Source organism: Olea europaea, chromosome 15 (genome assembly GCF_002742605.1).
Source record: "Olea europaea var. sylvestris chromosome 15, O_europaea_v1, whole genome shotgun sequence".
Taxonomy (NCBI): domain Eukaryota; kingdom Viridiplantae; phylum Streptophyta; class Magnoliopsida; order Lamiales; family Oleaceae; genus Olea; species Olea europaea.
The window spans coordinates 11,793,243-11,806,062 of NC_036251.1; the positions used below are offsets into that span (position 1 = coordinate 11,793,243).

The 12,820-nt window shown below is 34.7% G+C and overlaps 1 protein-coding gene across 2 annotated transcripts; it reads right to left on the bottom strand.

The window, feature by feature from the left end:
• Window positions 1-2,133: 2,133 nt before the first annotated feature.
• LOC111410176 (uncharacterized protein At3g49720-like) lies at window positions 2,134-9,167 on the bottom strand. Of its 2 annotated transcripts, none has more exons than XM_023040409.1 (7): window positions 9,012-9,167; window positions 7,968-8,111; window positions 7,431-7,470; window positions 7,073-7,114; window positions 5,976-6,350; window positions 2,902-2,957; window positions 2,134-2,579 (listed from the first exon to the last, which is right to left on the bottom strand). In XM_023040409.1, exons 2-7 carry the CDS (start codon window positions 8,085-8,087, stop codon window positions 2,427-2,429), a joined length of 786 nt encoding a protein of 261 aa, XP_022896177.1. In that variant the 5' UTR covers window positions 8,088-8,111; window positions 9,012-9,167; the 3' UTR covers window positions 2,134-2,426. The 2 variants fall into 2 exon arrangements, with proteins under 2 accessions (XP_022896177.1, XP_022896176.1); XM_023040408.1 differs by having other exon boundaries at window positions 7,968-8,108; window positions 9,012-9,166.
• Window positions 9,168-12,820: the final 3,653 nt, after the last annotated feature.

Below are 12,820 nucleotides of genomic sequence, written 5' to 3' on the forward strand. Positions count from 1 at the left end.
GGGGGGGGGGAGGCTACAAACAATTAATGGTATACAGGTGAATAGACTATTTTTTTTTTATGCTTTGAATTTGATGACCTCTTTGTTCTAAATTTTTTTATTTTATCATTTATTCATTTTAGTGACAAATAACATGCCATAAAAATATTTAACTGACTCAACTATTTATAACAAATCGAAACAGGTTAGCATCAGATCAGATTGATGTATAATCATATTTGTTTCATTTAGTTAATGACTTATTGAATTAGGATCTTAATTGAATTATTGAATTCGGATCTTGATCGAATTATTGAACTGAGACCTTAAATCAATCTCCAATTAATTTCATCAAATTCGGATAGGATTCAGATCAAAATTCAATCCATTAACAGTCCTAATTATCATAATATCAATTAAAAGTAAGTAGGACTATATACATTATCATAATATTGATATCAATAAAGTCATGTGAACTCATATATGCATTAGCGGTGGAGGATAAAAAATTCAACAATCATGCTACAGTGCCGAATATGTGGGCAGAAAGGTTGAAATAATGTCACATATCATTCCATTATTCGACTACTTAAATTACAATTAACTTCTCCATTCAATCATCTGCTGTCATTTACATTTCTGTTTGCATTTGCCAAAATTCTTCTAATAAAGTTGCGTAATCCAAATTCAAAGGATATGAAAATGACTTTTTATGCTATTTCAAAAGTAAATTAATTGCGAATTTAAGTAAATGACCAATTGTTAAGGCATGTGCTTATTCTTTCTTCCAGTTTAGATTCAAAATTTCTCCCATTTTTATCTGACGAAATCCTAATTATTATTTCAAGACTTTAGCGAATGAGAATGCTAAGTCTAAATTGCTTCGTAAAATATGAAATCCTAATTATTCTTGCTAGACTAGAGTGAATACGAATCCCAATCCAAATTGCTTTTGTAAGTTGTATTTGAGTTGTCTTCACTACAAAAAATTCTATGTTAGTAACATGTCTTGTGTTGTTTAATTGCTTATTTAATGAAACGATATTGTTTCATCCTGTTGAACCGACCTGCACCAAAATTGATATGGAGATCTAATCTGAATAGTCGAGTTTAGAGTCGGTAATTACAAAAATTCCAACTACCGAAATTTTTTATAATCTTTTTAATTGTGTTCAATCTCACATATTAAATTGGTATAGAAAGTTGTACAAGTACAAACTTGATTGAGGCACAAACCCACTTAAATTTACCAAATTTAAGGGTAAAATTACTGGCCATGGACCCAAGTATTTTATTTTTTTAAAAAAATTGTGCCATCTAAACTTACCTATAAATACTTGTTTTAACTGCACAATATCTTTGTAGCACACCACTTAGGCGCTTACCCATAGTATAAACTCTATTGATATATATAATTAAAGTATAACTGGCCCCAAGAAAGATACTTCACTCAAGAATTCTAAACTTAATTTTAGTGTTGAGTTGAGATAGCTTAAAAGTTATTTAAAAAAGTTAAAATTTTAACTCCACTTTTCCTGCTACACAAAATTTATCTACTTTTGAATCATATATTTCATCATTTTTAAAAAAAAATCAAAATCTGCAATAATTTTATAAATTTTTTGTCAAACCACCTCCTAAAGGGGTTGCGACTACTATTACATCTTGAAATGAAGTCATGAAATTTGTTACATGACTTGACCCACCTTAAAAGAGAGTAGAACATATGTCATCCTGACTATCCATTGGATAATAAGCTTCCACTTGACGAAGATTAAAATCAAATTTTGATAAAACTTGATAAAATATATTATTAAAAAGTTGTGAATTCTATACAATTTATAATTAAAATTAGTTGTTAACTTTAACTTAAATTAAGTACTTAATTTTACTCCCTACCTAATAGAAACTAAATCAAAAAACACATCACCGATCGAACCGTCCATTTTCTCTACTATGAATGAATAATATTAATATTGTACAAATAATCTCGCGTCCGATTGAAAATACTATCTTGATTAAAAAAATAAATAAATAAATAAAATAATAATAAATTAATTAATTAAAGTTTAATTCCCATTAGGATTATTTACATCAATGAAACCGTACATTATCTCTACTATTATCAATATAAATAACAGCAAAGGCATGTGATGATGCGAACCGATGTCGCCATCCAGCTACGGACCAATTTCCAAGTGACTCTTGGATAGAAATCACGTGTTTCAATTTACACATTAATCCCACTTCAAGTTTCTAACTTTGAAAAATACATGGTGGCGGATGCTAACTTGTACAAACAAAAAATTTAATCAAACAATATTTCTGTCTCGTGATAATATAAATCAAGGAAACACAAAATTCCACATTTATAATTTAAAGCTTGTAAGAACTAAAGATGCTCTTTTGCATCATTTTCATAAAGAGGGCATATGTTGAAAGGATAATTAATGCAACGGGTTGAGGTGGAAAACTTGGCATGTCGACTTGTATGACTTCTTGGCTGCTGCTTGCTCGAACTTCTTAGTAGCCGCTTCGTTCTCTTCTAAGCTGGTTTGTATGAAAAATCTTATCCACCAAGATGAGCTTCGCAGTTTAGCCTACGAAAGGGAGAGATCAGTGTTCAATGTTCCAGAGTTTAACCTTAGAAAGTTGTGGTATAAGAAGATTACGAGAAATCTAACATTAACCAGTTGTGGAATTTCTATCGAGAGTTTAACCTTGAAGCATTGCATTATCAGCAAATATTCAACCAAGTATAAAGTTTTTTGCAATTCCCAATATTTTGTTATATTTATATCCAATTATTTTATGCGGAAAGTAGATGGTGCAACAAAAGAGTTGAACATTTCTCTCATTTATAAAATCTGCTCCAGACTTACTTCAAATGCATTAAATTAGAAAATGTAAACTGACACTTACTGGGCGACCAAACTTTGATAGCTCTGCCACTTTAGCTCTTTGATGACCTGGGAAACCTATATAAAAAAAAGTGAAATTAGAAGATATAGATTCATTATAAATTAAATAGCCAGAGGAGAGAATGACGGTAACACTTCATCCCATATAGGTCGGTTGACAATTATGAGTATAATTCACCAAGAAATTAGAATAGCGACTTCTCATTGCTACATAGGCTTAAGATTTTTCTATACGTTTCAGGCTCCCCCATACACAAAAGGCCAGAACCACCCTCAAGGGAAATCCATATGGGAGAGATTTAGTTTGTAATGTATGCCATGAATTTACACGAGGTAAGTCCAAAATTTGGGAAGCATATACATAGTTTATATAACTCAAAATATTCACTATTTAGCAATATGCACTTAAATTAGGTTTCTAACACGTTGCCAATGTCAATTGCCTAAATTGGCTGATAACAAGTTATTGGGGGCAAAAAGACACGGGCTTTTACACCATCCAAGCTGAACAAAGGGCTTTATAGCCTTCGCCTTATTCTGAGAAGGGAGAGAAAGCTAAACTAAAGACACATAAAACAAAAAAATACTCTCATTTAGCTTAATTATATATAAGCGGTGTCCGAAGTGATGCTCCTGATGTGGTCCACTAGGATAAGTCTAAGCTAAGGGTGTAACGTGTGTCAGAACAGCAGCATGACCCACATTTTGGAGGTTTGTAATAGGGTTTGTGTTAGGCTTCGCATGATTTAGAATTTTTGTGTCTAGCCAAGCCCAGCATGACGAAAATTTCCATGGCTTGGCATAGCCTATGTCGAGTTCATTCTTGTGGGTCAATAATTTATCTAATAAAGGTTAAAGAAAACGAATCCCCTCCCAAGGTGCCAACTGGAGATTCACCATTCTGCCAAAAAAGTTTGGTCCATGTTGATTGCAGAATGTAGATGTTTGGCAGAAAACCAACCTATATGAAACATCTGCAAGCTGTGCCAACCCAACCCACTTTACACCTCTATTGATAATAGAGGTGTAAAATTGGTTGGGCTAGTAGAACTAGACACAAATTTCATATTGGAACCTACCACAGCCAGATTGAGGAAGCAGGTCAGACATCCTAGGCCCACAACCTATATCAACTGTTTTTCAACAATACGGTGATTGGTTTCCAATTTTTTGGCCGTCAAGAGAGTGGGGATTTGAGTTCTTTTTTCCAATTTCATTATAAAAATCATTGGCCCAAGTGGGCCAGGTCAGCACATTAAGCTGGTGGGCCGTGTCAAACCATGAAAATTTCCATCATGTCTAGCTTGGTCAGGCACACAACACAAGATGTTAGGTCATGCGACAAAGTCCACCAAAATATAGATCGTAGCACCAGCAGGAAAATCACCTTACAACTCTAAAGCCTACTTTGTAGAATAGGTTATAATTCGGAACAAAGGATATTCAGTATTGCAAGCGTTGAAATTTTTATGAGTGGTTTAGAAAATATAAGTACTTGAACAGTCACTACCTTGAAATAAGTGCTCAAGTCAAAATAACATGCTGCCAAGACCATTGTCCGACTGTACTTATAAATGGAAATATAATGAAAAACAATAGAACTCCTGGAAGTCACTATCTTAGTACTCTTGTCCTAGATCATTACGGATGGCATAAGAGCCACCCTCACAGTACTATTTACTTGAAAGAGTGTCAATTTGTAGAGCATTCCATGAATGATACAATCAGGTATGTTAATATTTATGCAGTTAAAATATGAGGGCAAGTCAAACTCCAACATTTTGCCTACACCACTGGCGTAAACTAGTTCCTTACAAGGTAAAAATGGAGTGTGAAAGAAAATTTTATAGGTGTCACCTTCCCCAAGATTCCTCTCGCCCAAGCACACTCAGATTCAAAACTCTATATCAATTGGGATTGGTTTACTTACTGCTGATATGCGTCCGCCTTAATAATCTATGCAACCATGATCACTTGGAACCAAGATGAGCATGTTAGACCAGCTTATTTGCTTCCTTGTCAGAAATATGTATAGGTTGGCATACTTATTTGCCACACACATATGTATGGGATGGTCCCCCATGTAAGTATGCCAAATATGTGGGTTGGCAAATAAGTGGTGAAGAATTCAAAGATGGTATGGGTTCTTGAGAATAAAACTGTATTTAACAAACCAAATACATGGTCAAGAGAATGCATGGGAAGTGTTTATAAACGGTTTAAATTTTAATATAGACAAAAACGAGTAGTGGATAAGTATGTAGTATTATTGGGTCCCTCGAAATGTACGGATAAAAAGTGACTCTAGTGTTTATAAATAGTTTATAAATATGAACCAAACATAGGCTAAGAGCGCTTTTTAATCTTGTTTACAAACACTGTCTACTTTTAAAATAAGGGTTTCTAAGCATTTAAATATTTGGTTAAAAGTTGAAACCCAAACCTTTTTAATTTCAGGCTAGGCATTTTCCTTTACCAGTTAAACATAACCAAATTCACATCACAAGGACTACAGTCATTTACACTGCCTATGCTAACATAATTGGACATAAACCATCACAAAATGTTTTTAAGCACATGTTTTCAAGGGGTATTGAGTCAACTCTTTAGAAACTATTCACATAACTTCGTCATAAACAACGTGGGACAGGATGTTAAAAATCCCTCACTGGATACAAGAAGTGCTTGTAGAGTCAGACAATTGCCAACTCCACAATTCCAGGTTCACCCAAGTGGACATCTCCATGAAGACTACTCTAACACCAGTAAATGAACTCGAGTCAGATTACTAGCCTTGAAATCATAATTAGACACTAGCCAAAAATGTTTAAACCCACGTTGTAAAAAGGCAGATATCTAAGTCCTTATGAGCCATTCATATGAGTCCCACCTAACTACCATTGCATAGGATGTCTAAGTGAGACTTTCCAAAAGTAAACATGAAAACATAATGAAAAGCCCATCCTAATTCCAAGCTTTAAAGGAACAAAGAAACGTGGTAAGTTTCCATGTGCTACAAGAAACATTTGCGGAACAGTTAATAAATATAATATGACTTGGTTTCTAGAGAATTACCAGATAATATAACTAAACCATCAGCTGATACCCTCGCTAGCTCAGGAACGGTTCGGTTCAGGTACTTCGGCGACAAGTAATCCAATGCATCTGACACTATGACAAGAGAAAATGACTTTGCCCTGTAGGGAAGAGGAAACTTGATATCAGCCACACGCACAATGCCCTTTTTTACAAGATTTTTGCAGGTAGCATCAGCATCATCTAACTCATAAGGCTCTACACCCCAAGCTTCAGTATCTTCTTCTTTTAATAGTTGAGAGACTATTGAGCAAGTATCAGGGCCTACGTGCAACACTTTCCTCATGCTGTCACCATATGCTTTCTTAAGAATAGGGGTTAATTTCTGAAGTTCTAGAGTACATGAAACACCACCTGCAGATACATGGTTAAATTTCTCAAACAATGATGTTCCATCCTATTAGTAACATTTATTTATTTTTGAAACAATGAAAACCGAAAAGAAGTCAGATAGAAGAACTACAAGCACCTATTTTGTAAATATCAGACCAATCATCTTCTTCAGTATTTTAGTAATCAACGGAAGATCATAATTAGAATAGAACCTAATACAGTAGAATTAAGCAAGGACACTTCAATAAGATTACTTTTCAAACCATATAAGATTACATAGACGGATAGACCGCTAAAAATCAAGCACTTCATTAAAATTGCCAATTTGCAGTGGAAGACTATTCAACATTCTAGTAAGAATGGGACAACTGACAACTCTACAAAGCAAGGAAAAAATGAAGAAAATATGTTGCAGTTAGAATGGTTGCTAGTAAAAGAAACGGCACATTTTACATGCTTGTGCTGCTTAGTCTTGATTTACTGAAAATAACATTTTTAATATTATATAAATTGGAACAAGGATAAATTTTATAAGCACTGATATAACTATCTATATAAAATTAAAGCAATTCGAAGAAACTCCATCTAGTAAAGCCATGTTCATTTTAAAATAAGTATATATTGAAGATATCATGACATAATTGCTGTATTCCAAGTACAATAAGCATCAAAATCAAGATATGAAGGGCTTGAGATGGTAACCAGATAATGTAAAGTTATTCTTTTATAGCTTGAAAATTTACCATCCAATCTACTTAAAGCCATTATGTCACCATTCCTCGATCCTGTCATGAAAATAATTCAAAATTAGAATTACATCAACTAATGTGAGTTCTACAGGTAAAGCACATGAAATACATAGTAATCTAAATGGCTTTCCAAAACAAATGGATACAATTAAGTTAACTGATTAAGTACTACCATATCTAAATGGCCTTCCAAAACAAATGGATGCAATTAAGTTAACTGATTAAGTACTACCACATCAAAATTTAAGACAAGACCACAAAAATATCCAGCAAAAGATGATGCAAAGGCACATAAAGCATAAACTTTGCTGATTAGGACATAACTAAACAAATTAACGTGTAAACTACGTACCTGAACCATGATACATGTAACCAACAATAAGTAATGCTCCCTGAAAATTCACAAATATACAATATCTCATTTTTTGTCACTTTAAATTCAAATCCAAATATCATAATTATCTGTAAGTAGGCCCAACATCAGAAACATAAATTAAGAAGGGAAAGAATAGCAGTATCTGTTGGTCATATTTTACCATACTTCAGTTAAAAAGTGCAATATACCTTAACGAATTCACAATCTATATGCCAATGAGGGAATGCATGTATGCATATGAATTTCTAGTGCATGAGCTACATATTTGAAAAGATGATTTCAATAGGGATAACTAACGTAGACATCAGATGCAAAAGGAATCCTAGATCATTATTTTCCAGCATTGATAATGTGTCCAACATGAAGCTTGTGATTGGCAACCCTGCCAATGACACCACATCCTACCAGTCAAGATAACGACTTCAAGATAATAGTTTGTGCATTACATGTTTTTGTGATTATCTATGCCCTCATGTGTGGAAACGAATTTGAAGAGAAGGATATCAGACTTACCACAGCAAGAAGCCCTACAGACAATAGAGGAGATGGGCGTGATTTGGGGTGCAATGAACCCACAAGTGGAATGCTCCCACTGTCTGCAAGGCGACGAGTAGAAGTGGGCCTTCTAGACATTGTTTTGCTATTATGATGAGCCTGCTAGATATGGGATTGATGCAATAGAAAATAAGAAACCTTTCCAAAACAAAAACAAATAAAAATAAAAATTGTTCCATTTATACACATACAAGACACCATTCAAAGAAAAATCACATCTCATTCACCACTTGCAAACAAAGGTCACTCATGTAGACACATAGCGTCATCATGCCGTTAAACATTCCAAAAAATAGAGTAATTAGTTTATCATAAGCCAAGACACGCAACATGGGTCAAGTTGGAAATCCTCATACCAAGAGGACCTTAGCTCTCTAATGAATTATTAGCACTATATTACACCGACTTTACCAATTTAGATAAAAGACATTCCTGATCATTTAGTGATGTGAATTACATCATCCTAACATGCAAGCTAGAAAGCTGCCATGAGTTGATTGCTGTGGGCACACGTTAATTTCACGATTTGAAATATCACTAGGCTAACATTCATTGCCTCGATTGAGGAGATCAACAAGCAATGGGAGTGCAGGCATGAGCTTATTTGGCCATGATATTAAGCTGCTTTTCTCCGTCCCATTTCAGCAGTAAACTAAGAAGCATCAACTTGAAATCGGGGCTAAACATGCTCATATCATTTCGTCAATGCATAACGATCTTTATATGAGTTTCTTTCTCAATATGAAACAACCTAAATCTAGGAATTGAACTAACCCCACATCTCAAAAGTTTTAAATTGAATTAATCTGTACGGAAGCAGAAAAACTAAACATATTCCAACCATTTTCCGTAAACAACTTCACTGTATAACAGCTGGGACTTCACTAAATCATCTGAAATATATCCATCTACAGATCCACGCAGTATTTACTAATTAAAGAAAACCCCACAAATGTGGAAAAAATAACGAATTAAGAACAAAAACCAAACCAAAATAATCACCTGAAATGTACAATTAACGAGAGTATAAGGAGATAACTGGGTGTCGGATCTGGATCTGCTGGAATTTGTTTACGCCTGTGAGTTCAATGGACATAAAAAAGCTATTAGATTTTTTCCATTTGTTTATCCGTTTTTGTCGCTGTCACTTTTTATGAATTAATTAGGACTAATCGGTGTATAATTAATTTAATTTGTAATCAGTCACTCAGATTACGAGATAATATCGATTTTGGCATTAATTGATTGTTGGATTAGTTATTAGTGGCTTAAATGATGGAGAAGGCCCGTCGGCAGAGGGTTTGGGCCAATGGGCTACGTTTTGACACTGGTGAGTCACGCCGTACTTGGGCTATAATGGGCTTCTGAAGGCCCAAAATAATAAGATGTATCACCAGATTAGACTGCAGTCTATTATTTAACAAGATTTATATTATTCACAGTCGGCGATCATATTAATCATCACATGTGGCACTTATGTGGCATAGTATTACGAAAAGTTTTTCTTTTTAAATTATTAAAATTATTTCACGTAAAATACCATATAGGATGATGACTACAGTTACTAACTATGAGTCTATAATTAGCATTATTAAAATTATTTGGTTTTACCACATAAGATGTTAAATGACTACTGCTGATTATAACATTATTGCTTTAATAAACATTGGACAAACGAACATTTTTTAACATAAAATTCATTCAATTAAGTAATATAACTTGCCATTCCCTCCATTTTGGCCTTTGAATGACGGATTTGTCATTCTCTTTAAGTTAATAAAAAGGGGTTGTTAGCCGTTTTGTCAATTTATATTGGACGAATTTTAATCTAGATTTCAATACATACCAAACACCAAACATGGCTCACTTACATTGGACTAAGTTCTGATTTTTAGACTTGTGTATCAGTTTCCATGTTCCATTTTTATTCAAGGATTGCATTTCTTCAATCTTACTATTATCCAATTTTAAGATTCTTTACCGTTAATGTCTTCATCACGTGAAAATGTTTTAAAACAATTTTACAGCTTGTTTGGGAGTGATTTTTTTGTCCAAAAAATTGATTTTTTGACCGTTATTTTACTATTTCAGTCGTTATATTTGACTTCTTCTCTCATAGGTGGACCCCACTTTTCGATCAAAAAATCAATTCTTTAAATCACTTCCCAACAGGCTCTTAACTTCATCACCTAGAACTAAAACCAATTCCATCATCTGGGCTCCATCTTAATGTTTTTTCTTTTGGGAGAAAATGTATTTTGGAATAGTGATTTTTTAGGAGAATGTGGTTAAAACATCCATAAGATTCTATAAGATTTTGCCATTTTCTCTACAACTTACAATCCATATGATTTTTTAATTCACTCAATGCGATTTCGTTCACTATAAGCCCAGTTAGGCAACACTGGTCAAGTAGAAAATCCTCCAACCAATTGAAGTAGCTGTTTAACTGACAACTCGACTCTAGAAACTCTTGAAGCACAGATATTCACAAGTCCTATCAACAGTATGCCAATGAAAAATGCATAATAAGCATAGGAATTCGATGAATTCAGTATACGATTCATGCCCTGAAACACTTCCTTTGTACGAATGCACCTTGATATCTGTTTGAGTTCTTTCACAACTTCAATCATTTCTGGCCTATCATCCTTCTCATGTTTTAAGAACACGAGGCAAGATCCCGGAAAGACTTGTATTGCCAGTTTTGCTCATTCCTTCCACATTCCCTCAAAACACGAGGATCTATAGTTTGGTTGAGCCGTTTATTAACAAAAACCACAATATTTAACAGAAAATATGGAAGCAATTGGAAGAAATAGTCACGTTGCAATTGAAGCTGAAAGTTAGTTAGTTGTTAGGCTAGCTAGTCCATATGTCAATTTTGTATTAGCGTGTGTAATTAATATGTTAAATGATTGTCTACTTATACCACACCGTACATATCGTTTTTGCTTAAATGAGATTGTTAGGCAATTTATTGTCCAACGACCTTCTGGACAATGATATAACCTCGATTTTATTTATTATCAGTCGGCCTTGGCCATATGATTGAACTATATGTCGACACTATCATCAAGACAACCCAACCCAATTTGCTACGGATCGTTAGAAGCAACCTATTTTAATAATGTTGCTCGTGGTCCGTCCCATTTGCTTGGATAGCTACGATATCCATTTGGAGCCCATTTTCTTTGTGCTGAGCCTTTTTTTGGACCACTAAGTTAACCTACCCTAACTTGCCTTTTTTGGTCACTCCATTAGGCTATAACTCTCGGCTCTCCTACGCCTCCAACATGCCGTCTTCTCCATCTTTCTCTGTGACCTCTTCTCTGCTGATTCTCGGCCTCTTTTCTCTCAAGCAACCTGTGTGGTTTTCTCTTGGGTTATATTGTTCTCATATTGGCCGACTCTTTATGGGAATGAATAGCAACCGTAGGTGGGAAGAAGAAAAGTGAAAGTTGGGTGTGTCTCAATTAGTGGTGGTGTCAACTTTGGTGGAAACTGAGCTCGGTATCACCTTGGGTATTGCTGGATTTTGGCCCCACAACTAGTATCAGAGCTTGGGTCATCTTCTCCAGCAAGAAATCGGCCATAGAAGGCGACGGGTTTACGATTTTGCAAAAGGGACTGAACCTGCAACTGCCTTTTTCGGACAAACGGCTGACCTGCAAAAGAAACTGAGGCCAGATTCAAACTTAGCAGGTCGAGGCGCCCTCTGTGAGGCGGCGCGTGGAGGAGCTCCTGCGTGGTTTTTTTGTGCCATTTCACTTATTTTGATTCCCTGAACGTACTAATGTGTTTTGTTTAATGTTCCAGGTTGTGCAAAAAATTTTGGACGATTTTGCCCTTGATTACAATATACATTTGTTGCTGAACGAACTGTTATATTTGCTAAATCTTTAGGGCGAATAGTAGTGGCCCTAAAATAGCAAATTCGCATCTCTCTACGTTACAAACTCAGATAGGTCCGCTCTGGTAAATTGGCTGAAACCTTTATATTTTTACACTAACAGATCATCGTGTGGGGTGATCATTAGGTTTGGGGGTTGCCATTGCTTGGCAACCATTGCTTGTGCTAGAAATTAGAGTTACGTGCTCTTGATTATTTGATTGAGTATTTGTCTTTTAGTTAAATCAGTATTTGATTCTTAGTGATATAACTGCTGTGAAACTAATTATCTGTTAGACGTAGTTTTCTGTTGCATTGTTATTTTCGCTGCTTATCCATTCCGTTAGAATTATCGTGACCTTACCCGTTACAAACATTCCCTTGATCTAAGATCCCGAGTCTTACGAAATCCTGGGAATCTAGAACGGCATATATTGTCTGAAACTCTAGGATTACTTTGTGTGGTTTGATTGTGTTTTGTGCACTTTTTGGCTATTGTGTAAAGATGACAACTCACAACTTTGATTTGAGGATGTTTAACAGAAAGGGTGATTTTACTATTTGGCAACAAAAAATGAAAGGCATTTTAGTCCAACAAAAAGTTTCAAAGGCCATTAAAGGCAATTTTTCAATTGATTTTTCACAAGAACAAAGAGAAGAAGCCGATGAGCTTGCTTATACCTCAATCATTTTACACTTGTCTGACGCCGTTTTTAGAAAGTTGGGTAAACTGAAAACCACCAAAGAACTTTGGAAAAAATTAGAAGACTTATACTTGCTTAAGTCTACACCGAATAAACTTTACTTGCTCGAACATTTTTTCAATTTTAAAATAGATCCAAAGGATCTCGATGACAATTTAGACGTGTTTAACAAATTGGTGCAAGATATAGTTAATTGTGATGAGGCTATGTCCGAA